A 24,545-nucleotide genomic window follows, 5' to 3' on the forward strand; every position below is an offset into this window, starting at 1 on the left:
GTGATTACTGCCAAGGCACTGCGGTAGTTGCTGTGTTAACACGCTCAGGGACTACTTAATCTTTTACTGAGCTGTGCGCTCTCGTGTTTGCACCGTTCTCCATGGGTTGCCTAACGGAACAGCACTGTGTGCGGCAAGTCGAAGGAAGTAATTAGCCATGCAGGTGAGAAGATGCCACCCACACCAAGTGGTGATGTTACTGGTTCCGTGGGTGGTTATATCGACTGAAGCAAACAAAAACATATGGTTATAGTATTGGTTTTCGCAACTGTCGCTTCAGCTGCGGCGGCTGACGAGGCCCACAGGCTGTGAAGCACTCGTCGGTGTCGACCCTTTTTATCTTTCTTGAGACCGCACTTGTCAAACATTTCATCTTGATACCCCTACTTGTAGGCAGCGCGGCGCCTTTGTGGTTTGACATTTGGCACCACTAAACATGTGTGTTGTTGTCTCAGGGTTCGGTCCTCCGGCTACGTTTAACGGGGGTTATGTGAGAATGATAGGGGAGGGTTTCCGTTTTTTCGCCACCATCTGGGTGATGTGGGTGGTGGCGTTATCAACTGAAATACAGTTGCTGTTTGCGCGCGCTGGCGTCAGCAAGGGGGGATATCGTTATGGTCTTAGTACTTTTATTATTTTACTCGCACAAGTGTTTCTTGGTACGGAATGGAGTCGTACTCTTCGTATCAAGTTTCTTACGCTTTACCATTGCTGCTTAAGTAAAGAAAAAAATAATCACCATTATGATCTGTATCTGTTTGTACCACGCTTCAGTGAAGGCTCAAGGTTATCTACGTAGTAATACACGTGTATATTGCGCGTGGGAGGAGAGGCGCTGGTAAACGGATGGAGCAGACCAACCATGACGATGTCAGCTCTGCTGAAGTTGCGAGGGCTTACTCAGGATCTTTGGGTGCATCATCGTTTCAGTTTACTCCCCTTTGGGAAAGCGTTGACTACGTTTGTAGTATTATACTAAGTTGGTATGACTTCCCTGATTTCAAAGGTGGAGAGGCGCTGCAACAGCTTGTGCGTGCGTACACAATCGTCTGCCGGTTAGTTTCTTCCCCTTGTGCTGGGTGCCCACCACTCGCTAGACCCTCAGTGGAGGGAGATATTGTTACTGCTGCTGAGGTTACGCAGTCTTTGGTGGTTTATAGCCGTATCTGCGATATGATACGCAAGAGACTGGATACCGTAGTTGGAATGCGCTTCAGGGATGCTGCGGAACAGCCACCCCCACGTCTTCTGGAGGACTACATTGTCGAATGGAAGAGGTTCATTACTTCCGTCAATATGCTGAAATTCGTATTTTCTTATCTCCACGGACCATGGCAGAAATATGGCGTACCACCTGGTCTCATGCAGTCCACTGAGGTAATTGCCCTCAACAAGTGGAGCGAAATGTTAATGAACACTAATTTTCAAGAGGCCCTTACCAACCAGATTTTTGAGCTTGTTGCCATGGATCGACATCACCATCCAAACATGGAAAGGGCTCAAATTCTTCGGGAAGTGGGCCATGCTTTGGGTGTGGTAAGTGACGCAAGGAGTAACTGGTATGTTACCCTTGTGGAAGAGCGCTACCTCCGACAATTAACCGATTTCTGTAAGCTTAAGACTGAAGAGATGAAACTGGGTGATGTTGAGCACTATATTGAAGAAGCCCTCACCATTTTCAGGGATGAGACGGAGCGCGCCATTCGCTTGCTGGCGCAGAGCTCGATACAGCCGGTGGTCCAACGAATAGCTGAGGTGCTCATCAATGACGAACTTTCATTCTTGGATGAGTTCATTTCCAGTGAAATAGTTAAAAATAGGGTGACTCAGCTGCGCCAGTTATACTCGTTGCTTTCACAAAGTCAAGTTGGACTGAGACATTTGAGGGATGAATTTAAAAAGTGTGTCATTGAAAAGGGGCGTCGTGAAATCAATGAGGCGTGCGAAAGGGCTAAGAACTCGAATACTGGCGTTTACCAAGTTGCCCTTGAAAAAGTTATTTCAGTGTACAGGGATTTTCAGTTACCAATGAAGGCCTTCGGGGATAAGGGGGATTTTGAGAAGGAGCTCATTGATGGGCTTCATAATGTCTTAACAGCTTGTTCCTATCTTGACCCCCAAAACATGTTGGGACGTGAGGTGGCGCGATTTGCTCACAACGAACTGATTTCCAGAAAATTGGGGGTCCGCTGCGAAGAAGACGAAGGAAATATGAATAACATTGTTATATTATTTCGCGTTCTTCCCACAAAGAACCTGTTTGTGGAAACATACCCTATGTACCTCTGCTCACGGCTCCTGTCTACTGAGTATGTTGTTGAAAACGAGCGGTTGCTTATACAGGAAATAACACAGACGGGAGAATGCACGAGAGATTTTATGAACAAGTGCGCAACGATGTTGAATGACGTGGGGGAAGTCAGTGAGAGGCTGTCAGAACAGTTTCGAGAGAAGGCGGGACTGACGGATTTGAACTTCCACCCAACTGTCCTGAATAGCTATTTCTGGCCAAATTTCTTACCTGAACCCGAGATGGCTATTCCTGGTTACTTGCAGATGAAGTTGTTGGAATTCGGGAAGTTTTTTCAGGATGTGTGTCCGAGACGCCACATCAGCTACGTCAACAGGTTATCACAGGGTGTATTGAGGTTTAACCTTTCTGATGCTTCTCCAGTGCAAGGCTTGGACATCTGTGTGGGCGTCCGGCACCTACCGGTTGCTGAGTTATTCAACTGCTGTGCCGAATGGGAGCTTCAGGAGCTGATACAAAGTGTAGGAAATGATAACTCTAACAGCTGTTTAAGTGCTATAAATGATTTTGCGAAGCACGGTATACTCGATATTCACGAGGAGGGAGGTGTGACGTTGAAAAGCCACTTGCGGGAAGTTCTTCCAGGCTGCCGTGTTTCCATCGGACGCACGCCCGACATCAGGAACAGAAAGATAGTTTTGCATGAAACGAAGCTCGATCGAGAGACCAAAGTGGATGGAGCAGGTTCTTCTGATTTCTCACCAGAACGCTACGATGTTAATACCACCACAGAGCAGATGGTAGCATTGTCCACACAGGCCACGCTTATTCGTGCGTTTAAAAGTGAAGGGACTGCTTCTTTTTCGCAGTTGTTCGAAAGAGTCGAGAATGAGTCACCGGCGCACTTAAAGCCATCGATCCAACAGATGAAAGTAGCCTTGGAGTTTCTCATCAGCCGTGAATTCGTCCGAAGAAATGAAGACGGTACAGACACGTTTTCGTACGTTACATAAAAATTTTACTTTTGCGCATTGTTAGAGCTTCAGCTTGATGTTGTTACTGTTCGGCAGAGAGCTAGGACTTTTGACAGAGAGGTGGGAGTTGTGAATACGTTTGAGCGGATCAGGGTCTAGCAGGAAGAGAGAAGACCCCTTCTGTGTTTTTCGTTTCTACTCGTCGACAATTTCGTCTCTACTGTGTTTCACATATCGTAAGAAAAGAGTGAGTCTGATCTAAACTGATTGCGTGAATGGAAGCAATTGTGCCGCGCCGAGTTACCTTTGAAAGGAGAGCGGGGAAAGGGATGAGAACGAGTTTTTGACTGCACTACTGCTTTTCATCATTTTCCTCACCGGAGGAATTAAGCCCCTTCGCCGCTGTCGCATTAACCCTAACTTCGAAGTAAGATCGCTAGTACACGGGTGCGCCTGCATACGTAACTGCCGTCTCTGTGTGTATTCGTGCTGTTGTGCACCCCATTTTGAAAAGGGGCGTTACTTGGAATCCAGCCGGGGGCTTGCTGCCTTTGAGATGCATAGGGAGAAGCAAGGCAAGGGAAATGTTTTTTAATAGTGGTAGATCTTTGTTTTTTTTTGCCTTTGCCAGCACCTGCTCTTTTTTAACGCCGTTTCATGACGTGGTACGATTCGTGAAGACAACCTTTTGACTGTTACTTCATCCGCGTTGGGTCGCTGGGGAAGTGGAATTGCGCAAACGGCCTTCCATTGGTTGTGGGTGTCGTCGAATTTTGTGTATGCAACCTTTACTTCTCTGTATGTACCAGGCCTCCGATGTTGGTTGTGTTTGACCGTGTTCGTGTATGCGGTTGGTGGGATTGTTAGGGGCCAATCGACATGGGGGAGAGTGATGAAGGAAACCTCATGTGCGTGGTGTCAACATTCTAATGTTTGTAAGGAGAAGGAGTTGTGGATATGTTTTTCAAAGTATTGTCGTGGAGAAGCGAAGCAACAAGGCCCGTAATTGTGCTTGTTAACTGGTGTGCGTCTACGGGCACATTCTTTTGCCTTCAGTCCATGTTCATTTTTTTGTGGCCTCTCAGCAAGGGGGAGCGATGATCTTTCAAGAAAACTGCTTATCTTTACCCTCCTTTCCTGTATACTTACTTTTCCCTCCTATTTTTACACGTTGTAAGTCCTGTAAACGATTCGTTGCCCTACACCGGCATTGGGAGGCAAAGCGTCAACGCAAAGCAAGAGGAGGGAGTAAGTCTTCACAAAGTACTGGAAGGACACCCCGAGTTGTACTGCCAAGCTCGCAGGACTAGGCACACAATGACGCAGCTCCCCTCAGCAACCATTAAGCTCATAGAGATGCCGAAACATATGGAGAATTATGCCGTTAACTGTGCGCAAGATGGTTTTACGAAGTACTACACCGAGAAGGACGTAGCCTCTCATATCAAGAAGGAGTTTGATAAAAAGTACGGACCAACGTGGAACTGCTTCGTTGGACGTAACTTTGCCAGCTATGTTACCCACGAAACGAAACACTACATATATTTCTACATGGGGCAGATGGGTGTGCTTCTTTTCAAGTCGTCATGAGGACCTGTTATTGTTCCGCACATTCTACGTCAGTGCCTTCACTACCCTTTGATGCCCAATGGACCAAAGGGTGGCATCACTGATGATTTTTGTTCCCCTTTCCCTTCGCTCCCGTTTAGTGTGTGTTTCGTTTCTTCATAGACCTAGAGTTGTGAGGAGTGTAGGACGTGCATTTGTCTCGGTTTCAGTGCTTCACCTTTCAGTTAAGACTGCTCTTGAAAGTTACCCTACCCTTAAAGCCCCGTTTGTCGTCGTGTGATTAAGGAAACAAGAATGAAATGAAGCAAACTTTTAAAAAAAGGGTGCTAAGAGGAAAAGGAAAACGTGAAAATGTATATGTTGGCCAGAACCGGAGGGGTGGCGACTCTTGCGACTTCTTCCCAAGTGGTCTTCCCCCTTCTGTGGCTTCGATTTGTTCTGTACATGTCGTTATTCGTAAATATTGTATATAGAATAATTCATTGGCTGCAAATTCTCTTGCGAGGAACTCATCTTCGTTCCTTTGGTTTGATAAGTGTTACATCCTGAAATTTTAACGGTTCTATTTGACACCCCCCCTTTTTTTTTTCCTGTGACTCTTTTGGGGATGGCCTATAAGGTTTAGATGGCGGCACGGAAACGAGGAAAAGCTGTTCAATTACTTGCACATGGCTGATGGTAGACACTGTTTTCCCAAATAAAAAAAAATTTAATTCACATGCAAGGCCTTGTGCGGAATGATGGCCGTTGCTGTGCAGTGAGGGAAACCAGCTGTAGTTGTGTGTTTGTGTGTGTGTGTTGCTCTCTTTCTGTACAACTTTCCGTAATGCTTTGGGAATGCCCGCGATTTTTGCTGTTGGGTCGGTGCTCCGGGAGAGACGTGGGGTGGGCTCCGTTGGTTGGCAAGGATAACCTTCATGTTAGCCCGCGGGGCGAGACATGGGTGTTCACTCCCGATGGATCGAGAGGTCAGTTTCTCTCGATGGTGTGGCAACTGCGTAATTTTGGCGTTCGCAGTTAACTCTTGTTTGGAGGTGAAGTCACATGTGCCCCAGTCTTGTTTCACTTCCCCCCGCGCGGCCTCGCTCTGTCATTGACCACAAATATCCCTCATGAACTTTCCCCTTCAATTTTCACTGAACACACCCCTCCCTAGTGCTCAATCGCGCGTGATCGTGACGAGAAACGGTTATGGCAGGCCAGCTGTGTGCTATCTGGTGGTTTTCTTGAAAAGTTCATACGAACTGTTATTAAAGGTTGCGCTGCCCGTCGGGGAGTCCATGCCAGCGATGAAAAATAATTGTGCCGACATACGGCAAGCAACAATTGAGTGGTTTCATACCAATCAGCGCCGCGACCTACCGTGGCGACAGACATTTTCCGACACAGATGCGTGTCATCCGGTGGTACCCGTTGTTACTCCTCTGACTGATCCCTATCATGTGTGGGTCTCAGAGGTGATGTCGCAGCAAACGCAGATGGACACTGTCATTCCCTACTTCAAGCGATGGATAGCGGTCTTTCCGGATATTGCCACTTTGGCTCGAGCCACAGAGGCGTCTGTCATGGCGGTTTGGTCGGGCATGGGCTATTACCGCCGCGCGCTGTACTTGAAAAAAGGCGCAGAACATGTCATGAAGCACTTTGGGGGCTCATTGCCAACTACTGCGGCTCAGCTACGTGCAATCCCTGGTATTGGCCTCTACACTTCGGCGGCTATTGCTTCCATTTGCTTTCGTGAAAGAATTATTTCAGTGGACGGTAATGTTGTGCGTGTTTTGAGTCGGTTGCGCTGCGAGAGAAATTTTGACCCCAAGTCCGCCAAGAGTATCAAAGAAGTATTCCACTGGGGGCAGGAAATTATGGGGGAGGGTCCTTGTGACCGCCCCGGGGACTTCAACCAAGGCTTAATGGAGATTGGAGCGAGGGTATGCAAACCGTCCGGCAGGCCGCTTTGTGAGGAGTGCCCGCTTCACCGTTATTGTGGGGCATACGCCGCAATGCAGAGCGGTGAGATACCTTCCATTGAGGGCGTCATTCCACTGAGAGCGAAAACACTCAAAAAGAAGAAAGAGCATGTTTTTTGCTTAGTTCATGAATTTCGAGAGAAAACGGCGGGTGACAGTGCGTTGAAGCGGCGCTTCATTGTTGTACGGCGTCCAGAAGAAGGGCTCTTGGGCGGTATGTTGGAATTCCCCTCCAGGACGTATGTTTCTTCACCTGATGGTGGTACTGACATAAAAGGGAGCAGAGACGTTACCGATGAGTTGCGCAAGAAACTTGCTGCTGGACACAAAAATGTAGTGGAGGTCGGGCATGTTCAGCACATATTTTCCCACATTGATATGCGTGTGCTGGTCTATCACGCTGTCTGGGATGGGCCGTCGTTAGATTGTGGTGGCTACACGAGGGGCACGGACCCCAGAGTTGCTGCTCGACGCCCTTCCGAAGAAAAGATATGCAACGCCCTGAGAAGAGAGCTTTGTCTGGACTCTTCACGCATTTCCGTGAAGACGGAGGAGGAGATAAAGGGTGCTGCTGCTAGTCGCTTGTTGCTGAAAATACTTGACAAGCTAACTCCACTTAATTCCGAAGGGAGGGTGCGAAAACCATCAACGAGGAAACGACCTAGATTGGCCGGATAGGAGTTTCCAATCAATTTGGCCGAACCGGCTTCTGTGGGAGGATATGTCGGAGCGGCGGTACTCCACCTGTGTTGCACGCACACAGAAGAAAAGGAAGACGTATACGCATGAGCTGTAGTGCCCGCTGTGGTGCCGTTGGTGGATAGTGAGTCATTGTACTATTTATGTAAAATGGGAGACTTGCCTTCACCTCTTTTTTTTTCTTTTCACCGTTTATGTTTGTCCACTTAGTTGCCGTTGTTTTCCTGCCTCCAACGAGCAAAATAGTATGCAGGCATGGTACCAATTCGGATACGACGGTTTCCCGTCTGGGGACGCACGGCGTCGCTTCTACTGCCAACGTGACGACCCGTGTGATAGCGAGGAGGAGCAAGAGGGGTACGACGGCAACGACCGACCAATCTACTACTATCCTATGCGTGACAGCGAGGAGGCTTCAATCGCAAGCGCCCCAATAGCGGAAGAGGAGGAGGATGCGTTACTACAGCAACTCCCTACAAGTCCGTTTCCGATTAATATATCTGTCTGCAATGAAATTTTGGGTAGGTGTGGTGCTGATGTTGTGCCACTAAGGACGATTTGCGGTGACACTAGTGCGGGGGAGGAGGTTTACTTCTTCGTGCATGGCGGTGCGTTAACAGCAACCGGACGCGTTACGAATGCATCGGAGGTGGTTCGTATCAAGGGATGCACGGGCGGCAAGGAATCGGGTGAAGCGGTGACTTCCGTGGCCACGGATGCTTCACTGGCGGAAGTTATTTTTTCGGTGTGTGGAGGCAATCCCATTTTTCACGAGTTGTACATGGGTACCAGTTCCTCCTCCTCACCGCCAGCGCGTTTTGGGCACTGCACGGTTGGCATCCAAGCCCCTCCTTGGGTTGAAGCGCTTTCTTCCCGTTGCCGCAGCGATTGTGAGTTGTATTTATCGTTAGTCATTGGTGGTGCCTTTGTTGACCAGGTTCCGAAGTCTTTCCACGATGTTATTGCACGTGATTCTGTGCTGTGCGAACCATGGTTATGCGCAACAGTCCTTAAAGGTAACCTGGGCTCCCCGGGGGCCGATGGGATCCGCGAAAAGAGACAGCGGCCCTTGACTGAGGTATGTGAAGAACCTAAACAATACACACTGCATGCTCCCCTGCCTGGAATGACGGGACTCACCTCCACACCGCGATTATTTGCCACTTTAACACCATGGCCAGTTGCCCATCGTGATCCAATTATTACCTCCTACGCGTATATGGGCGGTAGTCTTAACGGTTGGGACCCGTTACCTTTATTTGGGCTGTGGTTGCTGCATGTTGACACTTTCAACTGGAGTGTTTCGGTTTCTTTGCTTGAGACGCTAGGCGAGGAACCACCTTCACGCTTTGGACACTCCGCTACCCTTGTTAATGAAAAGGAAATATATGTGTTTGGTGGCATCGGCACCCGCCGCACTTACTTGAATGACCTCATGGTTTTAAACTGCACAACGAAGGTATGGCGGGAGGTGTACGCACCTTCTTGTTTCTCCATACCTCCCCGAGCATTCCATAGCAGCGCTTTGCTTCCGGGTAACTGCACCGTAGTTATTGTTGGAGGTGAGGCAGAAGGTCGTCACGAATCTAGTGTCTGGAGGTACGATGTAACCCGTGGTGATTGGCGTTTGTTGTCATTCCCATTACTTGAGCGTGCTTTGCGCCCCCCTCGTGGGGCATGTGGTGCTTCCCAAACGGGCTGCACTGTCTCAGCCACCCGGTTGCTGTGCGAGCGGGAGCGACTAACATCAGAGGGGAAAAATTCACTCGACGACGCACGGCAAATACGCGTGGATCATTCTGATATGAGTTCGTCCAACCGACCCAGCAGTGGTGAAATGCCACGGTCGACGACATCGGGCGTGCATGTGACTAGCCGCACATTCTGTTCCTCTGGACCGTCGATGGGTGGAGATACCCCCAACTCCCCTCTAGGTGTCTACTATTTCGCAGCCATGCATGGGTCTCAGCCCCAGGTGTTTACTGTAAAGGATGGCACGTTGGTGCTGGGTGGCACGAAGTCTCCCGGCGTAGCTTCGCTTAGCTGGATTCCAGCACGGACCTACTCGCTTAAGGAGTGCGCAGCTCTATGGATTTGCACTCATCGGGAGGGATTTTTGGAGGAAGCGGGGTGCCGGCTCCGATCACCCTGTGATGAGGTTAGCCAATCTGAGGCATGCCACTACGGTAAGAGTCCGGTTGAGGGGTGCTGCGCTTCGTTAGTGGACCGCTCGCTTGCGGAGGATCAGCTTGACAAATGGCAACGTAGCGCCCGGAAGCGACTTCGTGGCCAATGAGGAGTCGACTTATCCCCTCCTTCGGTCATTTGTTTTTTCCACCTTGCTATCACCCGTTTTCTTTACCGTTAACGCACTATGGACATGGAGTGGGTCTATTTCCCCCCGCTTGTTGAAGCAGAGCTTCGCCTGTTCTACCCTTCAACGATTTTATGTTTCCATCTGCTTTACGCTGCCGTTTGCATTGGTTCGTACTATGCCTCTTTCCCCCCCTTTCTGACGACATCACAAGAGAAAACAACACACACAGACATGTCTAGTGACGCCACTGCTGCCGCAGTTAACTGGTCCCAGGGTGACGAGGGCGATACAGCTCTGGAGATATGCGTGCCAATTGTCCTCCCACAGTCGGGGCGTGCGAAGGAACTCACTGTAGAAGTGAAAGATCTCGCTGTTCTGCGGGTGTCACACCGCGACACGATCATCTTACAGTGGCGCCTCTACGAACCAGTGGCGGAAGAGGTCGAGTGGCGCGTGGAGAATGAGGGCTCCCTTCTAATCATGGACATGGTGAAACGGAGCTGCGCCGTGTGGCCCTGTTTGCTTGACCTCCCAATGCGTGCTGATGATAAGTTGCTCCGTTCAACAGCGGAACTTGACAATCTTTTCCGTGAGCACCACCCGCCACTTCCACCCGACCCTTCTTTGGAACGCAAAGGGGCTGGAGCTGCCGCCGTCGACAAGGTGGATGGTAACGGCGGTGAGGCAGGCACGGCTGCTGTGGGTGGGGAGGACGACCTCGAACGCCTTTTGGAGGAGGCCGCCGAAGAGGTTGTGGGAGAGGGTGCCGCCACTGAAGAAAATAACGACAGGGAATTCATCAACGCGGAGCTGGAAAACTGTAGGACAGAGATTGAGGAAATACAGAAGAAACTCGACGAAGTTATGAAGACTCTAGAGGATGGCGCCGATGGAGAAGCCAAACAACAGGCTCTGAAGCAGAAGACGATTCTGGAGGAGATGCTAAGGTTACACTTTGAAATTTGTGAGAAACGCCGCTTGCCATCCAGCCTTTCTGGCTTTATTGAAATTACCCAGCTCGACATACGTAAGTCGCGCGTTAATGTGGGTGAGCTGTCGGAGGAAGAAAGGGAGGAGTATGCTTCTGATGAGGAGCGCGCAATGACTGCCCACGAGCTCATGACAAGGGGCCTGCAGCATTTTGAGCAGCAGGAGATACAACCGGCTCTTCATTTCCTTCGTCTTGCGGCTCTTCATCACAACCATGACCAGAGTACTATAATCCTCCACAGCATTTACTCTCAGCTCAACTCACCTCGTGGTGCGTTCATTCTTCTGAGACGTGCCCTGCAGGACGATAACATCAGCAGCACTGCGAACCTGAAGGTTGCCGAACAATTTGACGTAGGTGCCCGTCACTTCCTTCCTATGTTTCCCGCAGCGCTGTACTTCTATCAGCGCGCTGCAAAGGCTGGCTGCGTCAGTGCGATGCTTGCAATTGCTCAACTGTATTTGCGTGGTTGTACCTCATCCACAATGCTTTCCGCCAAGCAGATTGAAAGGCTAAGAAACACTGATATGTACCAAGAGTGGTTACAACGTGCTATTGATCGAGGATGTGGATCTGCAAACTTTGTGAAGGGCTGCGCACATCTCAAGGGTGAGCACGGCTGTGTGAAGTCGTATAAATTGGCCAAAGAATATTTGGATAGGGCTACTGCAGCCCAACCTAAAATTGCACAGCGGGCTCCACAGGTCTACGTTATGCTGGAAAAGTTACGACAGGAGGAGGAGGGGGTGGCCTCACTGAGCGCATCTACATCGCTCTCGCTATCGAAGGGTAATTATGCCAATGGCCGAGCCGGTACAAATGGTGACGGTGACGCCGTTTGTGTGACCTCATCCGTCGAAAGACTGAACAACATGACATCAAAGCCGTATGCCTCAGCGTCCGCTGGGCCGGGGAGACTAAAGAAGGGCAATCAAAGGTCGGGTGCAAAAGCATTCTGGGAGGGTGCGGTCACGACCGGGCTGACACTCTACAGTCTATACACGTTGGCCTTCCCCGTGCGCCTGCTGATCCTTCCTCACATCTACACACTGTTGAGTCATGTAGTTGACCGCGTTCCATGGCTCGCCGCCTCACAACCTCTCCAGTTCTGATGATCAAGGAGAGGATAGGCATTTGTCGCACTGCCACTTTTCACATGCGCTATTGCCCTCATAACATTGTGCATACCTGGTCTACCTGTTTGTACAAAGCGGGAGTGGGCGAGGAGGATACTGGTGTTACCAGCGGCTGATCCCCCCCCCCCCCTACAACGGAGGCAAGGGGCAACGACAACAATCAGGGAGCATTTCCGCATCTCCCTCTTTTACCACCATCACTATCATCAGCGACAACATCACACTCATTCTAGCCTGACGCTGAGGAGTATGAATGATTGACGAAAGTCAAGGTAGTGATAACCGGAGGGGGGTAGCAAAGAAAAAAAATAATTCGTTAGCTTTAAAAGGGGCTACCAGGCAAGAACGGACGTGAGTTGGTGATAAAACGTGTTAGTCGGAGGAAGTAAATAAGGATGCGATTTGACACTTTTTTCTTTTTTAATTATTGTTAGGTAACAGTTATCAGCGCGAGAACGTCCCCGGGAATGGGCACAATATTTAGCTGCGTCAAACATATGAGGTCTGATCCAGGGAGTTTGCACTGGCGACGACAGGAGGGGTAGCGACTGGTCGTGTTGTTGTGCTGCGTGTGCTTTCTCTTTCAATATGGAAAGTGCCCGTGAAGCCCATAGGGCGGTGTGAGTGCAATCTGATGGGTCATGAGATCACAATGGTTTTCCCACGGAAGCGTGTAGGAGTGAATCAGTCTTTGCTTGTTTAGCTCTTTACACCCCTAAGGCGTGCTACTTTATTAAGTTGTTTCTTTTTTTCCTTCCAGAAAACAAATAAAAGAATATGTGGATTATCTGCTGTCCTGATTCGTGCATGATCTTGCCCGTTCTTACGGCATCTCTTTTCCTTTGCGTGATTGCTATTTTTCGTTTTGTCTCCCTTACTTACCTTCCTCTCTGTGGGTCCTGCGGCTGAGAGGGTGCTGCAAGCCGCTTTTTTTTTTCTTTACGACGCCAAATGCGTCGTTTCTGCACTGCTCGTGTAAGTAGTTATGTTAAGCGTGCGCCACTCCTGCTTCCCCGTGGTGGGCGGCGCTGGAGATCGGGGGCAGGAACCACTGCGGATGGCGGTGGGGAAAAAGAATACATAGCGGACTCTTTTGAATCCACTGCCGGTTCTAATGCGTATGCCGCGATGGAATTAGCTGCTGAGGCTCGGAGGGAGATTCACGAACTGTGGCTGTCGGCCGAAACAGCACTTGAGAGGGAGAAACGTGTTCAGCAGGTGGCGGCACTTATCGAAAAATACAAGTTAGACCCCTCTACACCGCGGGAGGCAGATGTGAGCCGGGGATTAGGTGATGCTTTTGATCGACTGCTCCTCTTGTGTCTGCCCCTTGGCAAAACAGACGCTAAAGGAACTGATAACTTGGAGCGACTTATGCACCTAGCTGGGAGGAATGGTAGGGAGCTTTCTGTGCGGACGATTCAACATTTGTTTGCTCGTACGGACTCATTCGCGGAAGCGCTCGCTGTTTTCTACACCATGCGGCGATGCCATGTGGCAATGAATATGGAGGCTTATTATTCCATGCTTTACTCTTTGCAACGGCTCGAGGAGGAAGGGTGGGGGCAACACTTTCGCAACGAGTATGAGGAAAATGGAGCCCCTTCTGAGCAAGCGATGGACTTCATAGTGAAGGGCATCAGTAACGCTTTATTGCCGGAAAACAAGCCGTGGCTTGGTCGTGTGATGTTCCAGGACCGGAATGTGCCAGATCGAAGGTATGACACGCGTGACTTCGATGAGCTGGACACAGCATGGACACAACGCTATAAAAGTGGTACGCCTGCCGGTGCCCATTGATTTCCGTTTGCCATAGGATGATTGAATTGGATGGAGCCGATAAGGCAGGGGAGGCACTTCGAGATTGTGGCGTTCAAATGTTTTATCGTGTGCTCGTCTGTGTAAGCGTTTCTGCACATAAGTATGACACTCAGTCAACGCATGCACACCCATTAATTTCATACGTCTGCGAGTAAACAACTTTTCTGTATGGGCCCGGGCCACCGCATATAGTTAAGTTACAAAAAACAAAAAGTAGTTCGAACTTTGTTGGATATGGCTGCGCTTCGCTCTCAACGTCTTCGCTGACATCGCCTCCCCGAACTTTGTTTGCATCTTTTCCCTTGTTTGCCCACTTTTGGAAATTACAGCGTAACCAAGCCTCCTGCTTAGTAGCAGCACAAAGCAAAAGGAAGTAGACAAATGGGTCACCTCCACCAATGGCGCTCCCGCCAAAAGATTGGCATGGGCAAAGGATCCCGCCACTGCGTCATTTGCTCCAACCAAAAGGCTCTCATCCGCAAGTATGAACTGAACGTCTGTCGTCAGTGCTTCCGTGAGAATGCCGAGAACATTGGTTTCGTCAAGCTGCGTTAAGATCGCTGACACGTCATCGAATGATGAGCGAAATGGAGGGACTGACGACTCCCGTGACTGGCTGTATGGAAGGCCCTTCTCTTTTTGTCTTTTCTTTCACTGATAGGGGTACGCAACTTACGTGCTTTTTTCCTCTTTTTTTTTCTTGGGGATGAGCACCGTTTCTGGTCTGTTCTCTCGTTCTTAAATTATTTTTTCCGTTTGACCTCCCACTACTACCTACTCGTGTCGTTTGCTCGTTTATCTGTTCAACGGACCCCTGTAACTGAGCAGCTGCAGAACCAGGGACAGAGGGAACGGAAGGCGGAGGCATGGGGTGGTAGAAGAAACTGCGCTGTCTACGATGCTTTTGTGTCCCTGAGTTTTTTGTGTTTAAAAATTACTGCAGCATTTCCCCCTTTTTTTCTTTCCTTGTGCTTCCACAATTCGTCAATATTTTTGTTCAGGCGAAGGTAAACGCCGTAAGTAGTTCAAAGGCGACTACTCGAAGGGAAAGGGGAGGTAAGTACCTCTGAAGAAAGACTGGCGGTGGTTAAGTGAGGGGAGCGAAGGAATGTGCCATAGGTGAGGACGCTGTAGCTGAGGTGACATAAGGTAGCAGTTAGAGTATTCGGCACAGGGGGTTGGACTTCCCATTTACGTTTTGTTTGTGTGCCTTCCCGAAGATGTCACTGATGCGTGTGCTTTGCTGGTGGCATCGCCATTTTGTAGGTACTACGATCCTGAAGCTGGTTGTCGTCGATTGGAGTACCCTTACTCCCGGTGGTCTCAAGGTGTGAGTACGGCGGTGTTAGGTGTCTCGAATAGCTTGCCCGTAGAGAGGCTATGCTTGTTAATAAAATTAAGAAGTGGTGCAACTTCAGTTGCCAATAGCACAGGCGACACTTGGTGTAGAGCAGTGGAAAAGAAGGATGAAAATATCCCTGAGTGTGTCGACATGCAGGTATGTGTTGGACCCAAGCGGTTAACTTTGCACGGACGAAGAGGCAAGGGGGAGGAATTTGCATGATGTGTTCTGAGGGATGAACCAAGGAATGAGTAAAAGTACGCGCGGTGGATTGGGTGCTGGTCAGCAGGCGATGCAAGAGGAGCTTCAAGTGGGAATTTGTTCGCTATTTCTTCGTACTTTTGTCTTCTTGTATCGTTTGTAGTCTCATATGGCTGGTTGGCAGGCTGCACCGCCGATTTGAACAAGGGCTCTGCGCTTGTGTGTACACATGCCCATAAACTTACATTTACATTTACTGATTTGTGTTTTCCAGTAGCCTCAGAGTGGGTTGTGGGGGCACCTTTCCACTGTAACTTGAGTAGTTGCAGCCTCTTAGTGCTGTGTTGCCGTAAAGTCACACTTACTGCTATTTATTTCTGTCTTTCTGTCCTGTGCTGCTTTTCATCGTTCCACGGGAGGTGCATTAGCACAAGCAAGTGAAATAATCAGCAATAACACCACTGTCAAAGGATTAGTAGTAAATAAACGCAAGTCCTGGAGCTGCTTGTTTTTCTCGTACCTCTTTCCCCCTTTGTCGTTACCTGTTCTTGTTTTCATTTGGTTACACAGGAGAGACCGCTTACGACCTGTACCACTGCAAGTGGTCTAATAGGCGTTTGTTTACCCGAATTTATTGTCATTTTCATCTGCTGTGATTTGCTTCCCGCCTTCACATGCCTGACAGCGAGGGTGCAGCTTCCATTCACGATGAGCGTCCTTCTGAAGTTCCAGAGGGCGGCTCTCCACTCGGTGAAGCAGCTATCACTTCAACGGCTAACGGCCATTCCAAGGTGAAGAGACGACGGATTCTTCAAAGGGAGATAGACAAATTCCGGCAGCAGAGTATTGAAAACGCGAAACAAACTGTAAGCAGAATAAAGGCGAGCGAAGTCGAGGTGAAGAGACGACGTGAACAGGATGCTGAGACGAGGGCAAAAAGGGCTGAAGATGTGAAGAAATCTTTGGAGGAGGAGCGTCTTTTTCTACAAAAGGTGCGTGAAAGGGAGGAGCAACGCAAGGTTGCCCAGGTTAAACTCCTTCGGACAAGCACTCCGCCACGCGAAGAGGTTAGAAGACGTATCGAGGAAGACCGCAGGAAAAACCGAGAGCGTGTACAAGCTGAGAGTGAGAAACTTCTGGCTGCTGCACGTGAGGAGGAGGAGAGGCGAATGGAGATGATCCTTAAGAGGAAGCAAGAGGAGGAGGAGGCCCCACGGAAACAGCGAAATGCTGAGCTGGAAAGGAAGGCAAAGGAGCTTGAGAACCTCAAGAAATCGTTGGAAAGGGACCGCCAGGCTATTCGGAAAGCACGTGAGGAGGAGGAGCGACGCAAAGCGCGGGAGGTGCGGATACTTCGCAGGATTGAAAAAGACTGGTGCGCGGAGGCTGTGAAAGAGTCTTTGGAGCATCGGCGAAAGATCAAAGAGCGTGTACAAGCTGAGAGTGAGAAACTTCTGGCTGCTGCACGTGAGGAGGAGGAGAGGCGAATGGAGATGATCCTTAAGAGGAAGCAAGGTGAGGAGGATGGCCCACGACGGGTGCAAGAGTCTGAGCTTGAGAAGCAAAGGAAGGCAAAGGAGCTTGAGAACCTCAAGAAATCTTTGGAGGAGGAGCGTCTTTTTCTCAGAAAGATGCGCGAAGAGGAGGAGCAACGCAAGGTTGCCCAGGTTAAACTCCTTCGGACAAGCACTCCGCCACGCGAAGAGGTTAGAAGACGCATCGAGGAAGACCGCAGGAAAAACCGAGAGCGTGTACAAGCTGAGAGTGAGAAACTTCTGGCTGCTGCACGTGAGGAGGAGGAGAGGCGAAGGAAGATGATCCTTCAGAAAAAACAAGGGGAGGAGGAGGCCCCACGGAAACAGCGAAACGCTGAGCTGGAAAGGAAGGCAAAGGAGCTTGAGAACCTCAAGAAATCGTTGGAAAGGGACCGCCAGGCTATTCGGAAAGCACGTGAGGAGGAGGAGCAACGCAAGGTTGCCCAGGTTAAACTCCTTCGGACAAGCACTCCGCCACGCGAAGAGGTTAGAAGACGCATCGAGGAAGACCGCAGGAAAAACCGAGAGCGTGTACAAGCTGAGAGTGAGAAACTTCTGGCTGCTGCACGTGAGGCAGAGGAGAGGCGAATGGAGATGATCCTTAAGAGGAAGCAAGGTGAGGAGGATGGCCCACGACGGGTGCAAGAGTCTGAGCTTGAGAAGCAAAGGAAGGCAAAGGAGCTTGAGAACCTCAAGAGGCGTCTGGAGAAGGATCGTCTTGCCCTGCAGAAGATTCGTAAGGAGGACGACAGCGTTGACGAGACCGCATTGGCGGAGAATGGAATCGTGGAACTGCTTGAAGTCGCCCACGCTGTCGTCGAGGAAGGGGAAAAGGTTCTGCTGCAAAGAAAGCATACCACCAGGGAGGCCAGCACGCCGAGGCGCATGGAAGTGGAGAAGAAGAAAGCGAAGGCAGTGGAGGATATAAAGAAAGCCCTTGAGGAAGAGCGCTTGGCTCGGCAGAAGGAACGTGAGCAGGAGGTCCAACGCAAGGCGGAGCAGGTTCGACTGTTACGCGAGAAGATGAAGCAGCGACGCGAGGACCTGCTGAGGGCGCAGGAGGAAAAAAGGAAAAAGGCAGCTGAGGGCATTTGGGAGTTCGTGCCCGTTTCGTAGAATATCTTCCGTTCGTACTCTCGTGAATGTTGGGACACTTTCTCGTTTTATTTTTGCTTTTTCTACTTGCTTTATCCACACTTTCTTTCCATGGGTGGATATTCCTTTTTATTTTTGTGCGGTGGTCTAAAAAGATGCTGAGTGGGAAAAGTTGCTGTTATTACTGAAAGTATATGTTTATGTTGAAACAAAAAAAAAAGAGGCAACAATTAAAATGTCTCATTTTTTCCATGAAGGCCTCTTTTACGAGAAGAAAGGATATATAACTGGCGGTTGAGGTCGTGTGCCTCAACCCCGGACGGTTTCTGTTTTTTGTTTTTAATCCCTTTTTGGTCACCAACGTGATCATTGTATCTGCTCGTCGTTGGTGCCGTGGTGATAAAAGTACGTTTAGGTGATGCGAAGCACGATGTAGGGAAGATGTGGTGGTGGCTGCGCTTGTATATGGACGTTGGGTTGAGGTTTTGCCGAATATACATATTTTTTTTTTCTACCGTTGCCCCCCCCCTCCCCACCACTTCTGAAATATTGGGAAGGCGAAAGTGTGAAGTGTTTGAGAAGTGGAGGATTGTGCCATGGCAGGCTTGTAATTTTGCGGTAGCCACGGCAGGTGAGTTGCTGCTGTGGGCGTGGGCGTGGGCGTGTGTATGTTGCTCGTACAATTGTTCTCTTGTTATTTTACGTGAGAGCATCTGCAGAGCACTAGCTCACGTCCAACCTTCTTCACTCCATGTAATGCTTAAGTTTTAATTTCACTCCTTTTTCTTTGTCAAAACCTACCCTGTTTTCACACGTCTTTACGCATCTCTTCCTTCTTTTCGAATTCGGTGTAATTTGTCTGTGTTGCTGTTTTACCTTCTTTTGGGGAATAACTTCTCAAATAACTAAACAGGGAAGGAGGAGACGACATGAGGAAAGAACTCTGCAGGGCAAATGTGTAGAATCTCTGTTATACGTACGCCAAAAGACTTGTTCGTACAGAGCCAGAGGGGGTGATGATAAATTTTCTTGAAGATAGAGGAGAGTTAATGCATTTTTCATCTCATCCCTTTCCTTTTTCATCCCTCGTTTTTCCTCCTATTTGATGTTTTCCTCCGCGGTGTTTCCGTAGCCGAACATGTCGTGTGGTGTGTGAAGGGGTGCGATCCTTTTCCCCATCATCAACAATGAAACAAGAGGAATGTGAAAAAGATAGGTGAAAGAACAGAGAGGAAAAGGGTGAGAAAACTGTGAGGGGGGGCCGTTTGGGCCAAGCAGCCCGTCTCATCGTGCCTTTCATACCTATCGAATGTGGTGGTGTACCCCCTATCTTTTCTGTTTCTGTAAGGGGAATCTGACGGTACCCCTCTCTCTCTCTGTATGTGTGTGTGTAATTTCCTTTTGCCCTGCTTCCTGAGCCACAGCGGCCTCGAGGTGTAACTGAGCGTGATGTCTCTGCCTTCCCCTAGGCGGGGTCGGATGTAACTTTATGTGGAGAAAGAGATAGCCGATCGACTGATTTTGAAAGAAAAGAAGCCTTACCTCCATGTCTCGGAATTAGGGATGTGCCTGTACACGTATCTATGTATTTAAATGTAGTTGTGTTTAACATGGAGGGAAGAAAAGGAGGGAACAATGAAAGGACAGCAGACGGTGAGGGTAATGTGACACAATGTGATTGTAGGCACTCACTTGTACGGTAAGTGGAAGTGTTAGGTAGCAGATACGGATAAACATTTGCTGCCGGAGGAAGCAGTTTGGGGTTGTGGTGACTTTTCTTCTTTCTTTCTATTTTTTCTCTATTTTGCTGTTGTGGTTGTCAATGAAAAATGGTAGGAGAAGGTGCCGCTGCGCGCACTTTTTTGTTTCTCTTGTTATTTGGCTTTCAGATTTTATACCATATCTGTACTCTCACTGCAGCGGTTGCCTGTATTCTGTTGCACACCCTGTGGCACAAAGTCGCCCAAAACAACGGGAAACATTGCTTTGTGCATGCTACGGACGGGTAAAGTTTCGATAATACCATTTCGTACCTCACTGTTCCGTAAGCTTCAGGCACAGCCACCAGGATATTTGACACCTATCATTTTTTTATATTTCTTTTTTTTTTCCAATTTCAAAAGCGTCAACTTCATGAGGAATGCGATGGCGGATGCGACGAGCAGCCACTTGGAAGGACCCACCACTCTTGTGTTTGTCTATGGTACTCTCCAGCGTGGAGAGAACAACTACCCCTGGTGGTTGGCCAACCCACGGCATGCCGCCTTCATTACTGTGGCGATAACTAGGAGGCGGTATCCATTATTTGTCAACCTGCTTCCTGGGAGCAGTTCCTGTTCGCCCTGTTTACTCAACCTTCCGGAAGAAGGGGAGGAAGATTTTCCCGAAGGTAGTTTTGCAGGTGTTGATAGTGACGGTCGTGTGACGGCGCATCATGTCGTGGGTGAATTGTTTGCGGTCACGGAAACTATGAAACGGTGGCTTGATGTGCTGGAGGACGTGGAAACAGGGTTATATAGCGTTGGTACCATAGATGTTGTTCCCCTCGGCAACGCGCAGTTTGTAGAGAGAGTACTGCTTGTCGGGGAGGGCGAGGCGATACGTGCGCTGGTTTACTTCCGTGAAAGGGATTATTCAGAGGACTGGAGGAGCCCTAGTCCCAAGTGCGGCTCGACGTTGTTGAGGCGATTTTCAGCATCGGAATGCGTGCGGATTTATGGTCACCGTTTCACTGGGTCGCCTGCCCACCTCCGGGGGGCGGTGGGGTTGAGGGAAGGCCTTGAGCGGATTGGTCACCGGAGTCCCACAGCTACCCCCGTCAACCCGAAGCCCATCGTACTATTCATTATTGACGGGATTGGGGACGTCTCATATCCGGGGTTGGGTCATCGCACCCCTCTTGAGGTCGTCTCCGGTTGTCCCTCCCGTGGCGAGGGTAGTGGCGGCACTGGTCAAGGCGACGATGAAACATTCGATAAATTTGTAGCCCCTGGAATCAATGTGGTGACACGACATGGTGTCAGTGGTGTCATGGATGTTTTTGAAGCTGGTGTCACTTGCGGCAGCGATACGGCACACTTGTCAATTTTCGGCTATCCCCCCCAGCAGTATTACAGGGGTCGCGGAGCATATGAAGCCTTGGGAGCGGGGTTGCACCTCGATGAGGGTGATATCGCCTTCAAATGTAATTTTTCTGTTTTAGATGAGAAGACAGGCATCGTGCTGAAGCGGCGCTGCGATCGCGACTTCACACGTGAGGGACCAATTCTTTGCGAGTTCCTTGACGGTCTGGTCGTTGAAGTCGAGCCCGAACACGAGATAGGCGAAGTGAAGACCCACACGCTGAAGGTGCGCTACGCGACAGAGCACCGCTGCGGTGTGGCCATCACTGGTAACGGCCTCTCACATAAGATCACAGGGACAGATCCTCTCGCTGATGATCGTCCGCTGCTTCACTGCAAACCGACTGTGTCACCTGGCCACGAGGAGTACGAGGCGGCACTTTACACTAGCCGTGTTGTCAATGCGGCATCGGAGCGTGTGAACGAGTTACTGCGGTGCCACCCAATTAACGAAACCCGGCGCGTAGAAGGGAAACAAGTTGCAAATATTGTTCTTTTCCGCGGTGCCTCAAACAAGGGATGGGTTCCACCGTTTACGGTACGCCATGGACTTAACGGCTTCATCGTGAGTCCCACATGCATCATAAAAGGATTAGGCATCTGTTGTGGACTAAGCTCCGTGGATGCGGAGGGGGCTACTGGCGATTGGGACACAAATGTCAACGCCAAAGTGGATGCCGTACTAAAGGAACTGGGAGTTGCGAATTTGTTGGAGAAAGGTAGCGGTGATAATACCGAAGAAATCACTGCATCTCCATACAATTTTGCTGTGCTCCATGTGAAGGGTGTCGATGACGCTGGGCATGAGTGCAGTTTAACGCACAAATTGGTGATGCTGAAGAAGTGTGGTGATGCCATGCAGCGGTTGTGGGATGCCCTTCCGACCGGAAGCACAATGGTAGTGTTGGCAGACCATTCCACACCAATTTCGCTAGGGGACCACAGCTGTGAACCGGTGCCCGTTTCTCTGGCAACTAAGGGGTCTGAAATCACGGATGGTGTGCAGTTCTATAGCGAGGTCGAATGTGTTGCAGGAGCTCTCGGACGGTTCCGCGGTGAGGTTCTAATGGACGTTGTCAAGCGTGCGCACCATTGGTATCACTACCGCCAGTAACGGTGCAGCTGCCACAACTAATAAGCATGCGGGGGAAGAAAAATTTTCTTCTTGTGGATGCTTATCGGATGCTCATCGCACACCGTTGGAAGAGTCAGGGTCGCTGGGGCGGTGCCTCCCGTGTAACTTCCACCGCGAGTCGGTTCCTCGTATATGCACTCGTAAATACGCTTTCTGTACTGTTTCCCCCTGAATCAGCACCTGTAAGTACTGTAGTTACCGCCATCTGCCGTCTTCTTTTTCTTATTTCGTGTGACTACTGATGTTTCCAGCCGGGGGCAACGAGCTTGCTTATATTTTTTTTTGCCAGGAGACTCTTCAGTAGGGGCGAAGGTTAATCAGGTATAGGAAAGAGAAAGCATATATTCCCTATCTGTTGTTTTGTACTCGATTCCGTGCCGAAGGTGCTAGCAAACTTTAAGTAAAGCGCGCACTGGTGCTGTTTGCTCCTTTGCCCTCGCGGCCGACGTCACCGTAATAGGAACTGCCCAGGAAGGAGCAGAGATCGGCCTGGGAAGCGTCAAAATCCCAACCCCAGCGGACTGTTTGCCGAGATGTAAACAACTCTGCGGTGGCAGGGGATGAGGAAGATGGGGGCGAGGAGGTTGGCGGAGATGGCAGTAGTGGTAGTAGAGACAGTAGTTATAATCAACCGCCTAATACTATTATGAACGATCTGTCCGCAGTCGGCGACCGCAGCAGCAGCGCAGTGACGGAAGGTAGTGCAATCTCTAGTGGCTCTGGTGGCACCGCGGCGGCTACAAGCAGCGATTGTACTCCAACCACCTCCCGTGCTCGAAGTGTGGTTCAGGAGCAGCTGTCTCGGACAACTTCACTTCTTGAAGATGTCCATCCGTGTGTGCAGGCAACTGGTGGTGACCTTGGTAAGGACTCGACGAGTGACCTGGGTTGCCCCTATGCGGTTACAGTCGGAAGGACGCCCCACCGGGAGCTGGGGCCGCCCCCCTCAGGGGGGGGTTCGGCGACGACGCTAAACACTGGGAATTCTGAAGTCCCTGCGGCGACGCATCTCCCCCAACAAGGCGGGGAGCATGAGCTGAACCTCGATGCGTGCATTCATCCCAAACAAGTGGCCTTTCTCACTGGAATCGGGGAAATGGTACGGCAGCATGCTCGTCAGCACAGGCAGCAGAACCGCGCCACCAGGAGACGTGACGACGCCTCGGCATGCAGCAGCTCCTGTTCCGACACAGAACGTCATGCAGCCCGACTTTCTGTTGGAGCACTGATTAGCGCTGAAGGACAGCGCGTTCGCATGCATCTTGTGCAGGCAGCAGCTTCGGCGTCGTCATCTGGTTGCCAAGCGGACAGCAGTAGCTCCGAAAAACGGAGTTGCGAGGGAATTTGTGGCCGCTATCAGACAGCCTTCAGTCTTTGCACAATTATTTCTGCCTTTCAACCCCGTAAGGCTTCCTATTGGCAGGATGACCACCTTGTGGAGCCCTATCACGGCGAAAGTTATGGACCCATTGCACAGCGCTCTCGTTTCAATAAAAGCGATGACAACAGCGTTAGTGGGGAAAGGGACGATGATGTTAACAGAAGTGGTCCCGCGGCCGACGGTGGCCTTCTGTGCAATGCCGCGTCCTCCGCGGAGAACGGCGACTATAACGATGAGAACTTTGAACCAGCAGACGGCGCACCGAGCGATGTTGCGGATGATGATCGTGCGATGAGATCCTACGGCAAGATGCTGATCCACAATGGTTGTCGCAGCGACAATGTCTTTAGTGACGCCTTTTTCCTCGATAAGGGCAACATTACCGGTGGAGAGCGACGCAAGAAGCTGATCGTTTTGCACTCCTACCGTGCCTCTGTTATCTCTTTTGTTGACAAAAAAGTTCTGAAGAAGGACATCAACAATCACTTCTACGTTCAGCACCCAGAGTTGGAGGTTCGTGAAATCAAGCTAACTCACATGCGAGCTATACGCACGGATTTGCTGAATCTCGCGTTGGAAGAGAATTCTCCAGTTGAATTAGCCACCGTGGCGTATGCAAACTGGTACTTTGAGCGGCTTATCATGCGCGGAATGGTTGGTAAGCGGAACCGTCGTCTTGCGCTTGCCGTCTGTCTTTTGTTGGCAATCAAATTTGTCGAGACAGGTGATGTACACCGCAAGATACAGTATCTGAAGGCGCGCATTCGGCACGACGACGCATTCAAGGGGGTGACGTGGCAGAAAACACAAGAGTGGGAGTTCTGTGCGTACGTTGGGCTCGAGTTTACACTTCTTCCTTCCCCCGGAAACCGTGTTGTCGAAACTCACCTGGAGCGGTTACTTGCTCAAGTGAACTTGACATCCCAAGAGTATTACAGTAAGAAGTTTGCGTGGCCCTAATGACAGTTAGACGAGGAAAAGTAGGAGTAGTGAAGGCATAAGGAGATAA

At 50.1% G+C, this 24,545-nt stretch overlaps 8 protein-coding genes across 8 annotated transcripts; all 8 read left to right on the top strand.

Moving 5' to 3' along the window:
- Positions 1-846: 846 nt before the first annotated feature.
- Tb11.01.3260 (cullin 1, putative) lies at positions 847-3,264 on the top strand (the record flags this gene model as incomplete). Its single annotated transcript, XM_824115.1, has 1 exon — positions 847-3,264. One exon carries the CDS (start codon positions 847-849, stop codon positions 3,262-3,264), a length of 2,418 nt encoding a protein of 805 aa, XP_829208.1.
- A 2,642-nt stretch (positions 3,265-5,906) lies between these two features.
- On the top strand, positions 5,907-7,439 carry Tb11.01.3270 (A/G-specific adenine glycosylase, putative; the record flags this gene model as incomplete). The annotated part of the gene is made up of 1 exon (XM_824116.1): positions 5,907-7,439. The coding sequence occupies one exon, from the start codon at positions 5,907-5,909 to the stop codon at positions 7,437-7,439; it is 1,533 nt and encodes a 510-aa protein (XP_829209.1).
- A 268-nt stretch (positions 7,440-7,707) lies between these two features.
- Tb11.01.3280 (hypothetical protein, conserved) lies at positions 7,708-9,756 on the top strand (the record flags this gene model as incomplete). The annotated part of the gene is made up of 1 exon (XM_824117.1): positions 7,708-9,756. The coding sequence occupies one exon, from the start codon at positions 7,708-7,710 to the stop codon at positions 9,754-9,756; it is 2,049 nt and encodes a 682-aa protein (XP_829210.1).
- Positions 9,757-10,008: 252 nt separating this feature from the next.
- Positions 10,009-11,880, top strand: Tb11.01.3290 (hypothetical protein, conserved; the record flags this gene model as incomplete). The annotated part of the gene is made up of 1 exon (XM_824118.1): positions 10,009-11,880. The coding sequence occupies one exon, from the start codon at positions 10,009-10,011 to the stop codon at positions 11,878-11,880; it is 1,872 nt and encodes a 623-aa protein (XP_829211.1).
- Positions 11,881-12,855: 975 nt separating this feature from the next.
- Positions 12,856-13,704, top strand: Tb11.01.3300 (hypothetical protein, conserved; the record flags this gene model as incomplete). Its single annotated transcript, XM_824119.1, has 1 exon — positions 12,856-13,704. The coding sequence occupies one exon, from the start codon at positions 12,856-12,858 to the stop codon at positions 13,702-13,704; it is 849 nt and encodes a 282-aa protein (XP_829212.1).
- Positions 13,705-15,942: 2,238 nt separating this feature from the next.
- Tb11.01.3320 (trichohyalin, putative) lies at positions 15,943-17,919 on the top strand (the record flags this gene model as incomplete). The annotated part of the gene is made up of 1 exon (XM_824120.1): positions 15,943-17,919. One exon carries the CDS (start codon positions 15,943-15,945, stop codon positions 17,917-17,919), a length of 1,977 nt encoding a protein of 658 aa, XP_829213.1.
- A 1,971-nt stretch (positions 17,920-19,890) lies between these two features.
- On the top strand, positions 19,891-22,134 carry Tb11.01.3340 (2,3-bisphosphoglycerate-independent phosphoglycerate mutase-like protein, putative; the record flags this gene model as incomplete). Its single annotated transcript, XM_824121.1, has 1 exon — positions 19,891-22,134. The coding sequence occupies one exon, from the start codon at positions 19,891-19,893 to the stop codon at positions 22,132-22,134; it is 2,244 nt and encodes a 747-aa protein (XP_829214.1).
- A 667-nt stretch (positions 22,135-22,801) lies between these two features.
- On the top strand, positions 22,802-24,496 carry Tb11.01.3350 (cyclin dependent kinase-binding protein, putative; the record flags this gene model as incomplete). Its single annotated transcript, XM_824122.1, has 1 exon — positions 22,802-24,496. One exon carries the CDS (start codon positions 22,802-22,804, stop codon positions 24,494-24,496), a length of 1,695 nt encoding a protein of 564 aa, XP_829215.1.
- Positions 24,497-24,545: the final 49 nt, after the last annotated feature.

This window comes from Trypanosoma brucei (genome assembly GCF_000002445.2).
Source record: "Trypanosoma brucei brucei TREU927 chromosome 11 chr11_scaffold01 genomic scaffold, whole genome shotgun sequence".
In the NCBI taxonomy this organism is placed as follows: Eukaryota; Euglenozoa; class Kinetoplastea; order Trypanosomatida; family Trypanosomatidae; genus Trypanosoma; species Trypanosoma brucei.